Source organism: Hyla sarda, chromosome 3 (assembly GCF_029499605.1).
Source record: "Hyla sarda isolate aHylSar1 chromosome 3, aHylSar1.hap1, whole genome shotgun sequence".
Lineage (NCBI taxonomy): Eukaryota > Metazoa > Chordata > Amphibia > Anura > Hylidae > Hyla > Hyla sarda.
The window spans coordinates 92,428,548-92,450,926 of record NC_079191.1 but is presented as its reverse complement, the minus strand read 5'-3'; the positions used below and the strand labels follow the sequence as shown (position 1 = coordinate 92,450,926).

The window sequence follows — 22,379 nt, the reverse complement described above, 5'->3', positions numbered from 1 at the left end:
CACATGTGGGTATTTCTTTTTTGCGTTTAAACTAGAACCTCTGTAAAATCAGCCACCCCTGTGAAAATCGCCAATTTAGGCCTCAAATGTACATAGTGCACTCTCACTCCTGAGCCTTGTTGTGCGTACTCAGGAGAAATTGCGTCACAAATTTTGGGGGTCTTTTTTTCCTTTTACCTCTTGTGAAAATAAAAAGTATGGGGCAACACCAGCATGTTAGTGTAAACATTTAAATTTTTTTACACTAACAGGCTGGTGTGGCCCCAAACTTTTCCTTTTCATAAGGGGTAAAAGGAGAAAAAGCCCCCAAAATTTGTAGTGCAATTCCTCCCTAAACCGTTTCCTTGAAATACGACAGGGCTCCGAAGTGAGAGAGCAACATGCGCATTTGAGGACTAAATTAGAGATTGCATAGGGGTGGACATAGGAGTATTCTATGCCAGTGATTCCCAAACAGGGTGCCTCCAGCTGTCGCTAAACTCCCAGCATACTTGGACAGTCAGTGGCTGTCCAGAAATGCTGGGAGTTGTTGTTTTGCAACAGCTGGAGGCTCCGTTTTGGAAACACTGCCATACAATACGTTTTTCATTTTTATTGGGGGGGATAGTGTAAGGGGGTGTATATGTAGTGTTTTACCCTTTATTTTGTGTTAGTGTAGTGTTTTTAGGATACATTCGCGCTGGCGGGTTAGTGTGAGTTTCCCGCTAGGAGTTTGCGCTGCGGCGAAAAATTTGCCGCAGCCCAAACTTGAAGCAGGAAACTTACTGTAAACCTGCCCGTGTGAATGTACCCTGTACGTTCACATGGGGGGGGGGGGGGGCAAAACTACAGCTGTTGCAAAACTACAACTCCCAACATGTACTGACAGACCATGCATGCTGGGAGTTGTACTTTTGCAACAGCTGGAGGCAAACTGGTTGGAAATTCTTCAGTTAGGTTCTGTTACCTAACTCAGCATTTTCCAACCAGCGTGCCTCCAGCTGTTGCAAAACTACAACTCCCAGCATGTACTGATCGCCAAAGGGCATGCTGGGAGATGTAGTTATACAACAGCTGGAGGTACGCAACTACAACTCCCAGCATGCCAAGACAGCTGTTTACTGTTTGGGCATGCTAGGAGTTGTAGTTTTGCAACATCTGGAGGGCTACAGTGTAGAGACCACTATATAGTGGTCTCAGACTGTAGCCCTCCAGATGTTGCTAGGCAACTTACTGGCTTCTGTAAGATCCAGGGAGCCGTCCTCTTCTGCCGAACGACACCGCCACCCACGCCTATCACCGTCGCCTGCTGCCTCTGGACAGGTAAGTGGATCTTCGGCGTCCGGTCCCCTTCGGTTCTCCGTTCTGCCACGCCTATTGTGGGTGGGCAGGACGGGGAAAACGAAAGTTAACCCCCCCTCCCCCCGATCTGATGAACCCTCTGGGCATTAGCGCGGGGTGCCTGCTGATCGATATCAGCAGTCACCCCGGTCCGGTCCCCGCCAGACACGCGGCAGGGACCGAAATTCCCACGGGCGTATGGATATGTCCTGAGTCCTTAAAGGGGTACTCCGGTGAAAACCTTTTTTCTTTTAAATCAAATGGTGCCAGAAAGTTAAACATATTTGTAAATTACTTCTATTAAAAAATCTTAATCCTTCCAGTACTTATTAGCTGCTGAATGCTACAGAGGAAATTCCTTTCTTTTTGGAACACTGATGACATCACGAGCACAGTGCTCTCTGCTGATATCTCTGTCCATTTTAGTAACCATGCATAGCAGATGCATAGCAGATGTATTCTAAGGGCAGCATGGTGGCTCAGTGGTTAGCACTGCTGCCTTGCATTGCTGGGGCCTTGGGTTCAAATCCCACTAGGACAACAATAAATAAAGAGTTATTATTATTATAATTATAATGACATCAGCAAAAAGCACTGTGTTCGTGATGTCATCAGAGAGAATTCCAAAAAAAAAGAATTTCCTCTGTAGTATTCAGCAGCCAATAAGTACAGGAAGGATTAAGATTTTTTAATAGAAGTAATTTACAAATCTGTTTAACTTTCTGGCATCAGTTGATTTAAAAGAAAAAAGGTTTTCACCAGAGTACCCCTTTAAGTACCAGAAAGCCAGGGCGTATCCATGCACCCTAGGTCCTTAAGGGGTTAAACGGGCATCCCCTGCGGTCGAGGACCACACCCCAGGAGTAACCAGTGAAGGTCCAGGATCAACCAGCACTAAAATAGGACTATCAATGTATGTTTGAGTGGTTAACCTCTCCCAAGCCGCTACCAGATTGACCATGTATACTCCCATAGCTCAGCTACATCACTTGGATTCCTGAGACGTGATGCCGAAGCCACAGGTTGCTAGACAATGGACTGCTCAGACTGCCCAAAGGGACAAGGGTCCAGTGAAACCATGGTGGACTCAGTTGCAGATAGGGTATGAAGATACTCCCCAGGACCAGGTTGGAGGAGTCATTCAAGTGGTTAGGCAATTCCAGGAAGCTTTCAGTAAGCACCCCACCGACTTTGGCTGGACCACGATGATCCAGCATCGGATCCTAACCGGAGATATTCCGCCCATCAAAGAGAGGCACCGGCCAGTCGCGCCTGGGATGTACCAGACGGTGAAGAAAATGCTGCATGAGATGAGGGAGGCTGATGTCATTCAGGAGAGCTCCTGGGCTGCTCCTTTGGTGCTTGTTAAAAAGAAGGATGGAACCATTAAATTTTTTGTGGACTACAGGAAATTGAATGATGTAACCCATAAAGATGCCTACCCTCTTCCTAGGATAGAAGAGTCCCTCACTGCCTTGGGATCCGCAGCCTATTTTTCTACACTAGACCTGACCAGTGGATACTGGCAGGTACCCATGGCCGAGGAAGATCGTGAGAAGACTGCGTTTGTGACCCCGATGGGGCTCTTTGAATTTAAAAGCATGCCCTTTGGACTCTGCAATGCACCGGCAACCTTTCAATGTTTAATGGAAAGATGCCTTGGGCGCCTGAACTTCCAAAGTGTTCTTCTTTACCTGGATGATGTCATTGTCTACTCTCGGACATACCAGGAACACCTGGACCCTCTCAGAGAAGTCTTCCAAGTCCTTATACAACATGGACTGAAGGTCAAGCCCTCCAAGTGCCATTTATTGAAGCCCAAAGTCCACTACCTGGGACATGTCATTAGTGCCGAAGGAGTACAACCTGATCCTGATAAAGTGAGTGCTGTGAAAGAGTGGCCTACGCCTAGAACTGTGTGGGATTTGCGGGCTATTACAGACGGTTCATCCCTCACTTCGCTCAAAATGCTGGGCCTATGACTGCTCTGTTACAGGGAGTTGCCAAGGAAAACTGCAATGGAAGACTCCCGATACAGTGGGATGAAGATCAAGAAATAGCCTTCCGGGCCCTGAAGCGCCTCCTTACTGAACCCCCCATTCTAGCGTACCCTGACTAAAGCCAGCCATCTCGACTGTACACTGATGCCAGCTTTTAAGGTTTGGGGGTCATTCTATCGCAGATACAATATGGTAAAGAGAGAGTTATAGCCTATGCCAGTAGGCACCTATGGGACGCAGAAAGAAATTATGCTAACTATAGCTCCTTCAAGCTAGAACTTATTGCTTTGGTCTGGGCGGTCACTGAAAAATTTAAGGACTATTTGACGGCTACTCCTTTTTACGGTCTACACCGATAACAATCCCTTGGCCCACCTGAACACTGACAAGCTGGGGGCCATTGAACAACGCTGGGCCTCTAGATTGGCCAACTACGACTTCAACATCAAGTATCGAAGTGGGAAGACCAATATCAATGCGGATGAACTCTCCCGTATGGCTCCCGGTGAGGAACCAGCCATGGAACATGTGTGGGAAAATGTAGAGATGCCGCCCTTTTACCAGCGGTTCGTGAGTCAGAGTACCCTGATGGCTCAAAAGGTGATGACCCTGGGCCTCCTGGTTCCTGAAGATCTGTATACCTGGTAGACCTTGTAAGATGAGAGTCGGGTCATGGGGGATCTCTTGGAATATCTATTGCAGAAGAGAGTACCGACTAGGCTCCGCAAGGCGCAAGGGGACCTGGAGTTGAAGCGGTTGTGGCGACAGAGGAATCGCCTGTTCCTCCGCAAGGGGCTGCTATGCAGAAATTCCTTGGATCCGGTCTCAGGGGAACGCCTGCATCAGATCTTAGTCCCTCGAAGGGACGCAGCCATGGTTCTTAATGCCTATCACGACCAGTCGGGACACTTTGGGGTCCACAAGACCGAGGCTACCATCAGAAGAAGGTTCTACTGGGTGGGAATGCATGGAGATATTGAGAAGTGGTGTGCCGAATGTACCATCTGCAACGTCACTAAGAATCCTCGCAAGGACGCAAGAGCACCTCTACACCACATCCATACCGAGAGGCCTAATCAACTGGTTGCTCTAGACCACGTGAAGTTATCCCCTACCCGATCAGGATATACCTATGCCCTGACCATGGTGGACCATTATTCTAAGTGGGTGGTTGCTGTAACCGTCAAGGATCTTACTGCCAGAACAGCTGCTCAAGTTTTCTACAGCCAATGGGTCGAAATCTTGGAATGTCCTGAATCGGTCCTCACTGATAGAGGGACTGCGTTCGAGGCTCAGTTATTTCAAGAACTCTGCCAATTCCATGATTGCAAGAAGCTTCGGACCACCGCCTATCACCCTCAAGGGAATGGGTTGTGCGAAAGGATTAATCAGGTATTCATCCACATGATAAGGGCAGCATCTGTGTCAAAACACGAAGAGTGGCCCCGACTTCTGCCTGAACTGTTGGAGATCTACAACAATACTATCCACTGCTCTACAGGATACACTCCTTTCTTCCTCATGACGGGCCACAATGGCCAACTGCCCAAGGATAGAGCCTTCGGGTTACAAGCGCCTTTCAACAATTCCCCTCAGGCCTCTCAAGATTGGGTTTATGAGCATCGAAGGAGGATTGAAGAAGCTAAGGATATTGTATTAAAGAAAATGGGCGAGGCCCAGCGCAGGCAGCAAAAGGATTACAATCGGCATGCCTCTGCTCAGCCACTGCAGCTTGGAGACAAAGTGTGGCTCAGAAAATTCCCTCACTCACATAAGCTGGATTCTCTGTGGGAGACGGAGCCTTACACTGTCACGGCAATGCCATATCCCGACACGGATGTTTACGAAGTACAGAAGGAAAGGTTTCAACCACAAGTGGTCCACCGAAATAGGATAAAATTGTGTGTGAAGGACGACTTGCCAGAGCCGCCTCCTCCTGCTTCCCAAGAAGCAAGGCCAATGAGAGAATATGTTCCAGGAGAGGGAATCCATCCTACAATGGAAGTTCCGCTGTTCTCCCCTCATCAGCCTACAATGATCTATGGCGTACCGTGTTCAGCTTTTGCCCAACCGTCCTTGATCTTCTCGCCCAGCATCAGTTGCACTCCAGTGACAGATCCAAGTACTCCAGTGACAGATACAAGTACTCCAGGACTCTCCTCACCAAGCCTCATGGGTCACACCAGTCCTGCAGAAGATATGACTCCTCTTCCCAGCCCTCAAGTTGGTCCCTGGGGGATTGAAGTTTCTAGAGAATTGTATTTTGATGAGGTTCCTGAGAGTCAGGAAGTGGTGTTGCGTCAGTCTCAAAGGTATACACAAGGGAAACTACCCTTAAGGTACAAAGACTGACCTCTCAATTATTATTGTAAACATAGTACCTCAAACTAATCACTTAAGTGTACTTACCTCACTTAAACTTAGTACACCAAACAACAAAAATATCTCACACTCAAGTAAACGCTTTAGGAATTGTAGGCTATGTCATTTTCCAATTCCTGCCACTATTATGTACACTAACTGTTCTATTCTCTCTCTTCCGTGTGCGAGATGCCCTGCCTGGCCAGTAGGTGCTCTTGCGAGCTAAAAATAATACAAGTAATCAAAAAGGTAACCTAAGTAAGGTTTATCTGTTGTGTTCTAGGGATTAGAGCGTGTAGCCAATGGACCCTAGTAGCCAATTTATTGGTAGAAAGCCTCAGGCAAGCCAGTAAAACCCTCAGTGTACTAAACAGGTAGCTAATGTGGCAAAAATGTCTACTGAGATTCAAAAATGTTAAGTAGGATGTATCTCATGTATAATAATATCATCCTGTTACTAAATTCATGAACCAAGTAATCCTGTTCATGAGTTTACTCATGCAAAAGTATGTACCTCAAAAAAAGTTAAATAGCTTTGTAGTGATATACAGCCTGATTAATGGACATTTGAAAAAGTTATGCCCAGGACTGTTATAAAGCAACCTTCACTTCGTCCCTCTGTCTTAGGGGACAGACGTCGAGGCCGACTTGTTTTAAGTAAGGGGTTTGTGGTGTCCCGGTACCGTATTGCATACCGTACCTTGTATGGTGGTCCCCAAAGCCAGAGTAACTACGCTCTTGTAGGGTCCCCCAGGTGGGACAGCCCCTAGTCGCCTCTCCTCTATTCTAATTCTGTGATGTTTATATGTACATGTTTAGTAATAATGTGTATATTTAGTATAATGTATAGTATGCTTACCTTGTTAGCGTCGCAGGACCTTCTGTCATGTGACCATGTTAAATCCTCTAAGGAATGTTGGAGGACCTTTGGAGGTCCTTGGGTCACATGCTACCCATGATCCTATGTGAAGGTGATTGACAGAAGTATTGGACCAATCAGCTCTAACAGATAAACAACTGCGTTTCAATGGATCAAACAATCTTTATTAATACAAAAATGCACAAACAGTACAAACAATTGGATAAGAGCAATTAAAAAGACATGGAGTGTAATCCAGAAGTGGTAGTCCAATGGACCAGAACTAACAGGCAGTGACTGGGATCGTAAGTAAGTATGAATATTACAGGTCAGTGGCTGATCATTACAATAACACCAGGGAGATATGCAATGAAATGTTTATAAAGTGCATTACATTTATCCATATAAGAATAAAACAGCTATAAACATGATCAAAAAAGTAAATATAAAGAAAACCAGCTCACCGCCATATATCTTGTATGTAGAGAGGACTGCAGATATTAAAGGAAGCACGGGTTGACATCCAACCGTATTATTGGAGTGAGCAATACTTGACAAAAAGAACAGGATCCAGCTCCCAAAAAAAGTAGATTAAAAGGCCAAAGTTTAATTCATATGTTTAAAATGGTGGAAACAAAAAAGATAAAAGCATAGCAGAAATGCAGACGCGTTTCGAACCATATGGTCCTTAATCATGGCATAACAAAATATGCTACATGCATCCTATACTACTTATAAGTATCAACTGAACTAGCATGTTCAGACAGGGAACGCCTACCCGTGATTAAGGTTCTGAAGGTGTAACCATGATGTATTACACCTGGTGCACCTGCCAGATTGCTTTTAATGGCAAAATGGCTGAGCTGACTGAAAACCATATCTAAATATTGTGTCAAAAAACTGCAATACAGCAGAGATATAACTATTAGTTACCAATTAAGGTATCAAAAATGCATATATATTACATGGACAACAGGAGAAAGGTGCATAGAAAGCTAATACAGCCCACACAGCCTGTAAGAAACTGCATAGGAGAAAACTTCAAATTAACAATAGCTACTACAACCTGGTGTTGGAGACCCTGGTCACACGCAAACCCGACGTTTCGCTTCTCGCTTCAACTGAGTTCAAGTTGAAGCGAGAAGCGAAACGTCGGGTTGGCGTGTGACCAGGGCCTCCAACACCAGGTTGTAGTAGCTATTGTTAACTTGAAGTTTTCTCCTATGCAGTTCCTTACAGGCTGTGTGGGCTGTATTAGCTATTCTATGCACTTTTCTCCTGTTGTCCATGTAATATATATGCATTTTTGATACCTTAATTGGTAACTCAGGGAAATGCAGAGATATCTATAGTTATATCTCTTCTGTGTTGCACTTTGTTGACCATGTTTATGGCTGTTTTATTCTTATATGGATAACTGTAATGCACTTTATAAACATTTCATTGCATATCTCCCTGGTGTTATTGTAATGATCAGCCACTGACCTGTAATATTCATACTTACTTATGATCCAAGTCAACGCCTGTTAGTTCTGGTCCATTGGACTACCACTTCTGGATTACACTCCATGTCTTTTTAATTGCTCTTATCCAAATGTGCATTTTTGTATTAATAAAAATTGTTTAATCCATAGAACCGCAGTTGTTTTTCTGTTTTTGCTATGAATAGCGTTGGGTCAGTTACCCATGGGAATTTCTTTGTTTTCCAATCATCTCTAGTCAAGCCCCTGCCCATATAAGGGAGCTGTAGCCAATTATCGCTCTCTTGGATTGCTGCTCTCGTTGATGTAGGACTAGCAGGACGGATCTGCGCAACTTTCAAAGACACGCTAGGCCAGAAAACCTACAGGCCTCAGCCTAAACTAAACCGTGAGTTCTAAACTACTCCCCGCTAAAGCTAGCATGACTACTGGACCGCAACTAGTTCCCCTGAATCCAGTGGAACAGCGCACATAAGTCTAAGGACTCTAAATTGCTTAAGGTCCCAACCACTGTCAATCTCCGAGAGATTTTGCATGTATAGAGACTGTTCCTGTTGCGAAGCTTGCATAAAATCTTCAGTAAAAGTTCCAACTGTTTTCAGCAAACTCTCCGGTTGTGGGCATTCAATTATCGCTATCGCTCTTGGGAAGGGTGGCGGTAGGACAAGCATTAGCAAGGGTTAACAAGCACCCTTTAGTAACCCCCAGCTACACTCCCTACACCCAACTTCCCCAGGCTATCACACATGCAACACATACTTTTTCAGGTCAAAAAAGCCTCCTGCTGTAAAGCCATGTACCCCTGCATGAGCTCCCCTGCCTCCAGCCAACAGTGTGCTCTCTGCCCCTCCTCCCCCTCTCCTGCTATTTCACGTTTACAATCTTCCTATATATTTGCATTTGGGGGGGGGGCACATTCAGGTCCATGGCCAAACCCCATTTCTGGTGGTAAAATCTGTCCTAAATGAAGAAGTTGTTAGAGTAGAATTCGAAGAGGGTCAATGGAACAGACCTTCTGTGTTTGCTATAATTGGCTATGGATGCGAACGGGGTCCTGACTTTCAAATGAATGTGAAATGATGGTGTAGATGTATAGAAAGTTCCTGATTTACTATTGTAAACCCGACCTGTTTTGTTAGGTTTGTATGGCTGGGGCCAAACAAAACCCTTCTGTCCTTTCTACAGCAGAATTCTGCTTTCACATTCTCATTATAGAAAGTTGGGTGCAGATTGAAGAAGGAAATCTTGAATTTTTTGATTTGACCACAACACCTCAACATAAAAAATTAAAAGGGCCTTATATAGAAGCATGTAAAAAGTCCATAGTAAGATCCAGTCAACTTCTCCTTAGTACGATGACATGTGATGATGTCACAATGTTGAGGTACTGTACATAGAATGTTGACCGACTGCCTGAGGTCTTTGTGGCGACGGGAAGGCAAGATGGAAGGTATGTAATATAAGTCTTCTGCAATACATATTTTATATTTCATGTCTATATGGCACTCCCCTAGCTGGCTGACACCAGAGAGTAATACATCAGCACAGCATCCAATTGCTTTGATCTCCTTTAGCAATAAGAATTCTATTGAGATAACAGGAAACACATAGGAGATGTACAAACCTCAGAAGCTGTGCAGAAACACTTTAGCTAACATACTGGGGAAGACTTATTACAGAAATACTGGAAGGGAAATTGGCCAAAAAATGTGGAGGACATTTTGTGCACCAAATACAAGACATATTTTAAGCTCTTTTTTCATTATTGTGTGCAACTTTTTTTGCACCTTTTTATCACTCAGCAGGTGGCTGAGAAATCACTGTAGTCAAATCTGTCTGCAAATGCAGTGGTTAGGAATTTATCATTGTGACTTTTTTTTTGCAAAAGACTCGCAAATCCCCCAATTTTGGTGCAAGTCCCCCCCAGGCCGGGACCATACTTAGAAAAATGACTAGGCATAGGCAAATGGTTTAATCCCTAGAGGACAATCTTCCCTAACATATGTCACTCTATGATACAAAACTACAACTCTCAGCATTCCCTGACATTGAGGACATGTTGGGAGTTGTAGTTTTGCAACCGCTGGAGAGTCATAGGTTGGGGCTTGTTGCCCTAGGCATGTGTCTCTCTATATGGTACCCAACTACAACTCCCAGCATGCCCTGAGTTTTAATAAATGGGAACAAGCCTGTCCCCCTAAAATATTTTTTACCCTACAACATGGGGGGAAAAAAACAATTAAATAAACAAACATATTTGGTATCACCGCATGCATAAAAGTCTGAACTATTAAAATCAAATGTTATTGTCCCCGTTCAGTGACACAGATTAGAGATTTCAGATACTTAGTGTATTTCAGACAATAATAAACCATATAGAACATGGGTCACACATTGTACGTTACCAATAAATAAATAAAGTTTTCTCTTTGTTTTTCTCCAACAGATTATGTGAAAACACTGATTATTGTGGTGGCTGCAGTGACTGCAGTATTATCGTGGGGTTTTACTTGTTGTATAGTGGCTGTTTGTATCCGGTAAGTTACTGGCAATATACTGTATATATTAATTCCTATTAGCTAATAAAACTGGGCACATATGCCTCTTTTACTAAACAATATTTTTAATCAAATGTTTTTACATTTTTTTTAACTTTTTAGAAATAAAAGGAAAGCTCAAAGAGACAATGCTGACCTACGGGAAATAATTGTCCATAAGATCCCAGCCAGCAAATCTGACCAAATTTTGGACAGATCAATGGAACATGAAGCTGTCCAACCATACAACATGCCTATACCTACACCAAGGCGATCTCCGGAGAAACTCACCAAAAAACAGAGAGAAATCCTGGAGAGTAAGGAAAGGCCGATAACTGATGACATCATAGACGCTTCCCAGAGGATCCTCCAAACACAATTTGCGGCAAATGGACTGCAATCCTGTTGGGGGGCAATACGAGGATTTCTACCAGCGTTTGGCCCTTCCGTCCAAGTTCATTATGATGACGATCGTTGTCACGCATTCACATCCTGCTTCAGAGATGGTAACATCTTTATTGCTGACAGCATTAATAGAACACTTTCACATGCAGGGGAGAGGCAGCTAAAGCAGATTTACAGTTCTGTTGCTCATGATCCCCTAGAAGTGGTGACATTTCTGGATGTGGAACGGCAGCCAAACAACCTTGACTGTGGACTATATGCAATAGCCAATGCAGTTGAGCTTCTTATTGAAAATGGAAATCCATCATGTACATATGATAACAGCAAAATGAGAGCCCATCTAGCCCTCTGTATAGAGAGAGGGTTCTTCAGCCCCTTCCCCAAGGAAGAAATCCATTCCAGCGACATGACCCGCAGGCCTGAGGATGCTGAAGAGCCCATCTGCACTGAGTAGGAGGAGCCTAATTTTAGGTGGAAGCTTCATAAGCGGATATTATACAGAACCAAAAGGATTATTACTTATAGTGAAGTTATGTATTAAAAAATAATGTATCCGATAAAAAAATCAAAGCTAATGCTTTTGTCATTATTTATTGTTTTTTTATTTAAATATCTTGTCATATAAAAAAATCACATATAAAGACAAATCAAAACATTTAGAAACATTACATATTTCATGCTGCTGTGACTCTATCTACAACAAAATTATCTAAGAATAAAAAATAATTTCCACTCCTAGATACTCCAGATATTCACCTTTAGTAAGAACTTTCAGTTCTCCAGTGGACACCTGGTACGAAAGTGGCTGGAACCAGAATCCTCTACACCAGCCCAGATCGTGGAAAAGGTGGTGTGGACCATTACTTCTGGACACCTTTCAGGACCATCAAACCCGTGACATCTGTGGGAAAGAGAGTTCGAGCTGGAGGTGTGTGGAAAAGTGTGAGAGAGAGCAGGGCTCTAGAGTTTGGGAGAGGGCAGAAGACTGATTCTAAACCGTAATGCTCCATCAGTCCTAGAAGAGACACTCTCTGCTAACAGGGGCCAGGAACCCCTCCAGTGCTGGAGTTGCCATGAATGGGGACACATAGCCACCTATTGCCCTCTTTCCATAGAGTCCATGGTGTGTGACGCTAGCCGGGGACAGTCGCTATTTGCAGAACCTGCTTGTGCAGCCGTTCCAGGGTCAGAGACTGAGCCACACGTTTGTATGGTAAAGATAAATGACTGCTCCGTGAAGGCCCTTTTGGACTCTGGTAGTCTGGTATCTTTGGTTCGGGCCAGCCTTGTAGCTAGGGACTATGTGCCGAACAAACACATAATAGTGCTATGCATCCATGGGGATATTGTAGCTTACCCTGTGGCCCCTGTTAAGTTGATTACTCCATCTGGAACTGTGACCTACGAAGTCGGGGTAGTAAAAAGACTTATGTATGCAGTTATATTAGGCCGCGATTTCCCATTGTTCTGTGAGTGGAAAAGGGGAAGTATTTCTGCAGTTTGGGAAGAAACTCCGGCAGAATCTGTACTTCTCCCTGTTATTAATGGGACATGTGAGACAACCATTGCAAACCATGGTACCAATGACAGGCAGGATGCAAATGTGGGTCTACCTGAAATGTGTAGTGATGACCTTTTTCCCTTGCAGGTGTTAGCGGCGGAAGAAGAAGAAACTTCCCTACCTGGCCAAGAGGTCTTAAATCTAGAAGTGTCTCGGGGTAACTTTGGGACTGACCAAGTGAGGCACCCCGCTCTGGGAACTGCCGGGACAAATGTCGCGGTAGTAAATGGTGTACCAGAGGAACCAGAAGCTGAACAGAAATTTCCACATTTTGCCATGAATGGGGATGTTGAGTATCAGATCACCAAAATGAACAATAAAATTGGGGAACCGCTTCGGGTGCAAAAACCATACCGACGCATGGTACTGGACATGGCTCATAAAATGTGTTGGGGGGGGGGGCATTTGGGGACCAACAAAACACAAGAGAGGGTCCTCCAAAGGTTTTTCTGGCCTGGGGTGTATGAAGAAGTGAAAAGGTACTGTGAATCATGCCCCACATGCCAATTAAGTGCCCCAACACCGTACTTCTGTAGCCCCAGCCTGGGATTACTTTTTCCTGGATGTTCACAGTATCTAGGTCCTTGACAGATTAACAGGTACAAAAGAGTACACCACTTAGGTGTATGTATGTTGTATGCACTTATGAGGGCAGAAAAATGCGCTACAGTATGCTTAAATAAGTATTTGTGTACAACACCAGCCGGTGAATACTTTTGCCTGGAATTTCACACTATCTAGGCCCTTGAGACTTTAGTCGGAACAAAAAAATACAACACTTAGATGTAGGTATGTGGTATGCACTTACGAGGGGAAAAATATGCGCTATAGTTCTTTTAAAATATTGAGTAAAACACCAGATGTTGATTACTTTTGCCTGGACTTCCACAGTATCTAGGCCCGTGACAGATTAACAGGTACAAAATACTATACCACTTATATGTATACAGGGTGTATAGATAGGTTTGTGATGACTACATGGTCTGAGGTTGAGATAGTTTCTCCTGCGCCAGGCGCGAGGTAATGAATACACCGATTCAAGGTTACAGACAACTATCTTTACTGTTGCTGGAAGTAGGAGATTACCAACATTTATTGACCGCTTCACATAAGCTATTGTTCCCAGAAACAATTGGTCTACCTGGTTGATTGCTTGCCTGTTTATGCACCTTAGGTAGTAAACATAATGTGGCTGTTGTTGGGTATTCTGTCACCAGGCATGGTCTCTGTTTTTGATTCAGAAGTCCTTCTTCAAATGCTCTATCCAGTATACCAACTAGCTCCACCTTAAATTTTGAAATTGGATTATATGTTAGTCTTTTATAGCAGGCTGGATCCCTTAATTGGTGTAGTGCCTCTTTTTCATACATTTGCTGCAGGGAGCCTTTGGATAGGTTATAGGATGTCCAGGGGTGAGTACCCCTTTAAGACTATTAGCAGCACATTCTGACTTGAGAGACATAACTCACTGAATGAAGAAGAGATTTTTCTTAAGAGCTTTGCTTACTGCCAGGCTTTGACAACTAAACAACTCCTCCCAGTACACTATATAAGGGGTGATTTAGGGATTCCAATTCGGGCATCAGGGTCACATGGTCACTCTGCCACAATCCATTAAAGATATAGTGCATTATTAATACATATAATAACATAACTATATTATAACAGGTCAGACAATGGAGCAGTAGGCCCTATATATATATATATATATATATATATATATATATATATATGTATATATATATATGTGTATATATATATATATATATATATATATATATATATATATTAACAGCAGGTATGCCTGAGGCAATCTTTAGCCCAAAGGACAGCCTTTTGTCCTGGGACACCACATTTTCAGTAATTTTGGGAGAATTGCATCACAACTTAGCATAATGTGAACAGTTCCATGAAAATGTTTCTCTCTGTTGTAATAAATGGACAGGAAAATCGAATCTGGGAAAAAAAGAAGACTGATTTAATGAATAAAAGACTGATTTTTGTAACCTAAAAATGACATAGTAATAACACGAGCTTCCACATTATTTACAATAAAAAGTGTTACATTTCATCCCTAAATAAATTAATAAAGAAACCACACTTCAATTTGAATTTTCTAATAAAATAATCAGAATTCTATGTGAAGTTCTATAAATCTGATAAACAAATGTAGACTAGTTTTCCTACCTGAACAAAAAAAAAACAAAAAACCTTCTTAGTAAGTATGAAAAGCAGACAAATCCCTGGATCAATAAAAAAAATGCTGCTTGTTACATAGAGAAGATGGTGATGGGCTCAATCCAAATGGAACAACAAGCCAGGTGTGTGCCCAAAATGCACCAAAACAGATATATATTTTAAAACCAAAAGAGATCCAAAAATAAAAATAGATATATCATTAAACCAGAAGAGATCCTCAACACCAACAATACAAAAGGACAGAATCAACCATCAAAAAATCCACAAACATTTATTTTATTCTTAAAAGGGTGGCACTCCACTATCTGCGAGAAACTGTATTTCAGTTGTGGAAAACGGAGTTGGAAGTGCAGGACGCTCAATCTAAACTAGTCATTGGGTTGCAACAAGTTAGGAAAGCATAGCTATTGACCAATCAGAGCTCCCGTGTTCCGGTGGCGGGGATTATGAATTATGTCAGTGTATATAGGAGCCGGCTGCAGCGCAGTGTAGATGCATGTGCCGCCGGCTTGCTAACTTAATAAATGCGGATCGCATCGGGTCTCTGCAGAATGACCCGGTGCGATTTAAACCTAAAAAAACTAAAACTCCCATTATGGGCAAAGTCTGTCCATGATGGGAGTAGTAGTCCTAAAAGTCCCACAGCCGGGGGATGTGCAAGTGCCATCCCTCAGCAATGCTGCGGTACTACAACTACTCCCATAATGGGACAGACTCTGTATATAGAAGCCGGTGGCAGCGCGGGGTAGACGCATGTACCACCGGCTTGTTATGCAATCCGCATTTAAGTTAAAAAGCTGGCAGTACATGCAGCTGCACTCCCCCGCCGGCTTCTATATACAGTTTTTAATTCATAATCCCAGCCGGGAGACGGGAGCTCTGATTGGAGAAAAGCTGTTCACCAATCAGAGCTCCTGTCTCCCGGCGCCGTGGATTATGAATTATGACAGCGTATTCTGGAGCATAAGAGCGCGGTGTAGCTGCATGTACCGCCGGCTTTTTAAATTAAATGCGGATCGCAGCAAATCATTCACTGGAGATCTGTTGTGATCCGAATTAATGAAGTTAACAAACTGGCGGTGCATGCGTCTACACTGCGCTGCCGCCGGCTTCTGTATACACTGTCATAATTCATAATCCCCGTCGCCGGACCACGGGAGCTCTGATTGGTCAATAGCTATTGACCAATCTGAGCTCCCCTCTCCCGGCGGCGGGGACTATGAATTTTTACAGTGTATACAGAAGCCGGTGGCAGCGCAGTGTAGTCGCAGGTGTCGGCGGCTTGTTAAGTTAATATATAATATATATATATATATATATATATATATATATATATATATATATATATAAAATATATACCCCCATCAGTGCATTAATAAAAATATGACCCCCGCCAGCGCATTTATATGTATATATCTATACCCCCGGCCAGCGCATTTATAATGTGACCCCGCCGGCGCAGTTGTCAACCGTGCATCGCTATATGTGAAGAGTATATCTATCAGAACGCATCCAGCAGCCGCCCGGCTGATGACACGGATAGATATACTATTCATTCATAGAGCGGCGGCTGCATATGTATATAGATGTGCTGGGGGGGGCAGAAATATAGCGTTATCTGCTTCCACATCGCTTCTACATACATATGCAGCCGCCGCTCCTTGAATGAATAGTATATCTATCCGTATCATCAGCCGGGCAGCTGCTGGATGCGTTCTGATAGATATACTCTTCACATATAGCGCTGCACGATTGACAACTGCGGCGGAGGGGTCACATTGTAAATGCGCTGGCCGGGGGTATAGATATATACATATAAATGCCGCTGCATGGGAAAATTATGACAAATGCGCAATATGTGACAAGTATATATGTCAGCAGCGTATCCAGCAGCCGCCCGGCCAGATGATGCTGACAGATATACTATTCATTCATAGAGCGGCTGCTGCATATGTATATAGAAGCGATGTGGGGGGCAGATAACGCTATATGTCAGCCCCCAGCACATCTATATTTTGTCAAATATAGCGTGGCACGGGAAAATTAAGACAAATGCGCCGGCGGGGTCACATTATAAATGCGCTGGAGGGGATTTTTTAGATTGTAGAGTTTTGTGGAAACATTTTTTAATAAATAGCACAAATTCAAGGGAAATTGCCATTAATTCAGAAGCAGATTACCAGCCCCATTGATATTGCGTACATAAGTGAAATTCAAAAGATTGTTGTTTTTTACTTACATGCAACTTTTTTTTTTGCGAATGTCGCCATAATAAATTCACTACTACTGCAAAGTGAAAAATAGAAAACTTGCTTATCTAGGAATTTTAACAAAACTTGCTTAAGATCACATACCTTCAAAAAGTTGCACGAAAAGTTGCTTTGGTGCACATGCGACAATTTATGCGCATAAAATAAGCAAAAAAAGTCACTTAGCAGCTTTGATAAATTCCCCTCAATGTGCATATTTAGTATAATGTATAGTATGCTTTCCTTGTTAGCGTTGCAGGACCTTCGGTCATGTGACCATGTTAATTCCTCTATGGTATGTTGGAGGACCTTTGGAGGTCCTTGGGTCACATGCTACCCATGATCCTATGTGAATGTGATTGACAGAAGTATTGGACCAATTAGCTCTAGTCCAGCCCCTGCCCATATAAGGGAGCTGTAGCCAATTATCGCTCTCTTGGGTTGCTGCTCTCGTGGATGCTGGACTAGCAGGACGGATCTGCGCAACTTTCAGAGACACGCTAGGCCAGTGAGTTCTAAACTAATCGCTGCTAAAGCTAGTGTGACTACTGGACCGCAACTAATTCCCCTAAATCCAGTGGAAAAGCACACATCAGTCTAAGGACTCTAAATTGCTTAAGGTCCCAACCACTGTCAATCTCCGAGAGATTTTGCATGTATAGAGACTGTTCCTGCTATGAAGCTTGCATAAAATCTTCAGTAAAAGTTCCAACTGTTTTCAGCAAACTTTCCAGTTGTGGACATTCAATTATTCTCTACCTCCCTATCACTCTTGGGAAGGGTGGCGGTAGGACAAGCATTACAGAGGAGCCCGCACCCTGGCGTCACAAATAGCAAGGGTTAACAAGCACCCTTTCGTAACCGCACAGCTACACTCCCTACACCAAACTCCCCCAGGCTATCACATAGCTTTTTGGCGTCACGAACAGGATACGGGTGTGTGCCTCCAGCTGTTGCCACCAATTAGAGTGTACTCCCCCTATGTAAAGGACTTTATTTATGTATTGTGAATTTCATTCAAGGCTACGGGACTGTGTTTCTGGCGCTGTGTGCAAAAAGTGCACACGAAAAGTAAGGGGGAGGCGAAAAGTATAGCGGAGCCGCAATTCGCAGTGCAAGGGGGTTAAAGGCAGCGCTGGTCCTTCCCGCGCGCGAGATCCTGAAACTCCACCCACCGAGGTCTCCGGAGCCGCGGCGGCCATCTTGGCTGAGCCTCAAACGGAAGACCTACAGAAAAGCACAGTCAGAACAGTAAAGAAACGCAGAGTGTTGCAGAGGACTGAAAGCTTTGCAGAGCCAGCAAAGTATCAAACCCTGAAGTACCAGATCGCTAAGTTAAGATCTTGGCTGGACTCACTTCAACTCCCAATCGTCGCACTCAAGTTCCAGCTCAACGCACTCAATTTACAGATCAGTGCTCTCAAGTTCGAGATCTACGCACTCAAGTTCCAGATTAAAGAACAGCTGCATCTCTTAAAGGGACCGACGTTCCTGAGCTTCATTTAAAGGGCCAGCTCCGTTTATCAAAATGTCGGATCCGGCTGCACCAATACCGCTTCCAGGACCTGCTTCACCTCCAAAACCTGCTCAAATGCCTGTTCCAGCACCTGCGGCACCTGCACCCCTTATTCAACAAGATGGTGGTGCTCCAGTGGTTTCCTCCGCAGAACCAGCACAGTCAGCCGGCCCAGTTCAATCTGATTCATCTCCAGCTGCTGCACTCATCTCAAGAACATCTGCCGCTGCACCTGTCTTCCTGGAAAATCCCGTCCTTCCAAACTACAAGGGTGACGCTTTTACATTGAGGGACTTCAAGGAGAAGATATACAGCCTCTTCGGGTTTTATGCTTTTCCCCCTCATCAACAGGTGCAGTTACTTACAGGGCAGTTGCAAGGGCCTGCATTGGAGGAGGTACGCACTTGGCCACCGGCCGACAAGGCTACAGTAGAGAGAATTTTTGTATCTCACTCCCCCTCTGAGGTACGTTTAAGAATGTATGAGCGACGTCAGAAGCCAGGTGAGACTCTTCGGGCTTATGCTTTAGCCCTACAGAACGCTTTAGAAGCAGTACAAAAGCTAGATGGTATTACACCCGATCAGGGTAACAGGGTGTTGATGGACCGTTTCATAGATGGGGCACAGAATAAGTGGGATAAGGCCCAACTTAGCATGCTAGCATCACCGAACCCCGACATGGCTTTCCCCGACTTCAAGAGGTTAGCTATCAAAATCATTGAGTCAGGGCCCAAGGCGGAAGAAGTTAGGCCCCCCTCTGTAGACTCATTCGTAGCCCCGGCCCCGACCGTAACCACGCCTCAGCCTACAGCTGTCTCGACTCCCTCTAGTCCCTGGGCTAATGACTTACAATATGTACGGCAGGACATTGATCAGTTGAACAAAGCTTTTAAAGAGATGGTAGGCAGGACTAACTCACCTTCACTTAAAGAGCCTGCCCCTCGCCCTGCCAGACCACCTAGTACCCCTCCTGTGAGACCACATGGGACTCAACGACCTGCCTGTAGTCATTGCAATAAGACTGGACACTGGAAGGGCCAATATTGGGCTTTAACCCCTTAAGGACCCGGCCATTTTTTGAACATCTGACCACTGTCACTTTAAGCATTAATAACTCTCGGATGCTTTTACTTTTCATTCTGATTCCGAGATAGTTTTTTCGTGACATATTCTACTTTATGTTAGTGGTAAAATTTTGCCGATACTTACATAATTTCTTGGTGACAAATTCCAAAATTTGATGAAAAAATAGAAATTTTTGCATTTTTTTTACTTTGAAGCTCTCTGCTTATAAGGAAAATGGACATTCTAAATAAATTATATATTGATTCACATATACAATATTTCTTCTTTATGTTTGCATCATAAAGATGTTTTTACTTTTGGAAGACATCAGAGGGCTTCAATGTTCAGCAGCAATTTTCCAATTTTTCGCAAGATTTTCAAAATCTGAATTTTTCAGGGACCATTTCAGTTTTGAAGTAGATTTGAAGGGCCTTCATATTAGAAATACGCCACAAATGACCCAATTATAAAAACTGCACCCCACAAAGTATCCAAAATGACATTTAGTGTGTTAACCCTTTAGGTGTTTCACAGGAATAGCAGCAAAGTGAAGGAGAAAATTCAAAATCTTTATTTTTTTACACTCGCATGTTCTTGTAGACCCAGTATTTGAATTTTTACAAGTGGTAATAGGAGAAAAAGCCCCCCAAAATTTATAACCCAATTTCTCCCTAGTAAGGAAATACCTCATATGTGTATGTAAAGTGTTCGTCGGGCGCACTATGGGGCTCAGAAGGGAAGGAGCGAAAATGGGATTTTGGAGAGTGAATTTTGCTGAAACGATTTTTGGGGGCATGTCACATTTAGAAAGCCCCTATGGTGCCAGAACAGCAGAAAACCCCACATGGCATACCATTTTGGAAACTACACCCCTCAAGGCATGTAACAAGGGGTCCTGTTAGCCTTAATAGCAAAATGAAATCCCGGCACTCACTATTTGTTGCTTAGTGAAGATGTGTTTATTCACACAAGGTGGTAGTACAAACTTGACTCGTTTTGGCCAATGCCTTGCTCAGACTGACATGCATCAGATAACAATGATCGGTACTTATACACTGAAGCCCCTCCCACTACTTCTGGTAAGTATAGTGGTCATGGATACCGATATACACAAATCATCAGATTTACAATGCGTTTAACTTATTATTACTACATGTGAATATTTAAATATTTTATCAACGTTTTGAGAATAAATGTACTGATCTTATCAATGCTTGTCCTCTGGCCTCCTCTCATTGTTGTATCTATGAATAAATACAAAGATAAAAATTAAGATATATTAAAACAACATCCAGTTATATATTTCTATAGAACAGATGACAGCTCATAGTCTCTATTTAGGCCTCTAGGATCAAGGGTGGACAACCTGTGAATCCAAAAGGCCTCTTTTTTCTCTTGATGTCACCTCCTCTCCTTGGATGAAATACTTGATCGATTATTTGAAACCGTAATTGTGACACACTATGGCCCATTCTCTCAAAATGATGAGGGATTGGATAAAGTAGATTTTTACATCTGATTGATGACTTATGCCTATTTATGCGGTCCCCCACGCGCTGGGTGGTCTCCCCAACGTATAGGAGACCGCACGGGCACTTGATCACATAAATGGCATTTTTAGTGTCGCAAGTGCTGAAATGTCGTAGTTTTATTTGTTCTCCTGTGTGAGGATGTGACAGGATGTCCCCTTTTATTACATGACTGCACTGTGCGCAGTGGAGGCACGCAAAAGTGCCTTTTCGCTGGGTTCTGAGGACAGATTGTCTGGCTTCGGATTTTTGTGAACCCACATCAGCTCAGACAAGTTTGACCTTCAAGTTTGGGGCCCTTTTATTACAAACCAATGGTGGGTTCACAAATTCCCGAATATCAGGGTACGCTTGTGTTAATATTTGCCAGTGTTTTCTGACTATGGTATCTATTCTGTATACCGATGGGTGAAACTGTCTGACAAAGGGTATTCTAGGGGGCTTATCCTCCAACCTTATTCTTCTCGCTGATCCTCTAGCCTCCTCTAGTATCCTCTCAGGATAACCCCTTTGGCAAAATTTGTTCTCTAACTCCATCAATCCTTCCTGTCTTACTTCTGGGTCTATAACAATACGTTCTACCCTTTGCCTCTGAGCTTTGGGAATTGACTTTTTTACCACCATGGGGTGTGCACTTTTATAGTGTAACAGACTGTTCCGGTCTGTTTCCTTCTGGAACAAGTCTGTCTTGACGCCTCCTTTACCATCCTTTAACACCATAGTGTCCAAAAAGCTCACCTGGGTCTGATCACAGACCAAGGTGAATTTCAATTCCGTTCGTACCCCATTGAGATGTTCCATGAACTCAAGAAGCAAAGAATGTGGCCCCTCCCATACTCAAAAAAACACTTCATAAATAAACCTCTTCCAGATTTTGATGTACCGCTGGAAGAGGTGATGTGGGTACACGTGTGTCTCCTCAAAATGTGCCATATATGCATTTGCGTATGTGGGGGCCACATTCGCCCCCATTGCCGATCTCTGTGTCTGTAAATAAAAACTGTCCTTATAGAGGAAATAGTTCTCCTCTAGCACAATGCGCAACAGTTGCAGAATTTTTTTTTTGTGCCTCAGTGTAATCACTTGTACTTAAAAGCCACTCTGTGGCTTCAAGTCCCCTCTCATGAACTATTGACGTGTACAAGCTGCATATGTCAATAGATATGAGCCGCATTTCATTGGTGACATCATGGATTTCCGATATTTCCTGCAAAAATGCTGTGGTATCCAGCAAAAAGGACTTTGTATTTTTTGTTAAAGGGGTTAAAGCTTTCTCCAATAAGACACTTAAGGGAGA

The 22,379-nt window shown here is 43.5% G+C and overlaps 1 protein-coding gene across 1 annotated transcript; it reads left to right on the top strand.

The window, feature by feature from the left end:
• The first annotated feature begins 9,419 nt into the window (after positions 1-9,419).
• LOC130360981 (uncharacterized) lies at positions 9,420-11,417 on the top strand. Its single transcript, XM_056563542.1, has 3 exons — positions 9,420-9,471; positions 10,468-10,558; positions 10,682-11,417. The coding sequence occupies exons 1-3, from the start codon at positions 9,420-9,422 to the stop codon at positions 11,415-11,417; spliced, it is 879 nt and encodes a 292-aa protein (XP_056419517.1).
• Positions 11,418-22,379: the final 10,962 nt, after the last annotated feature.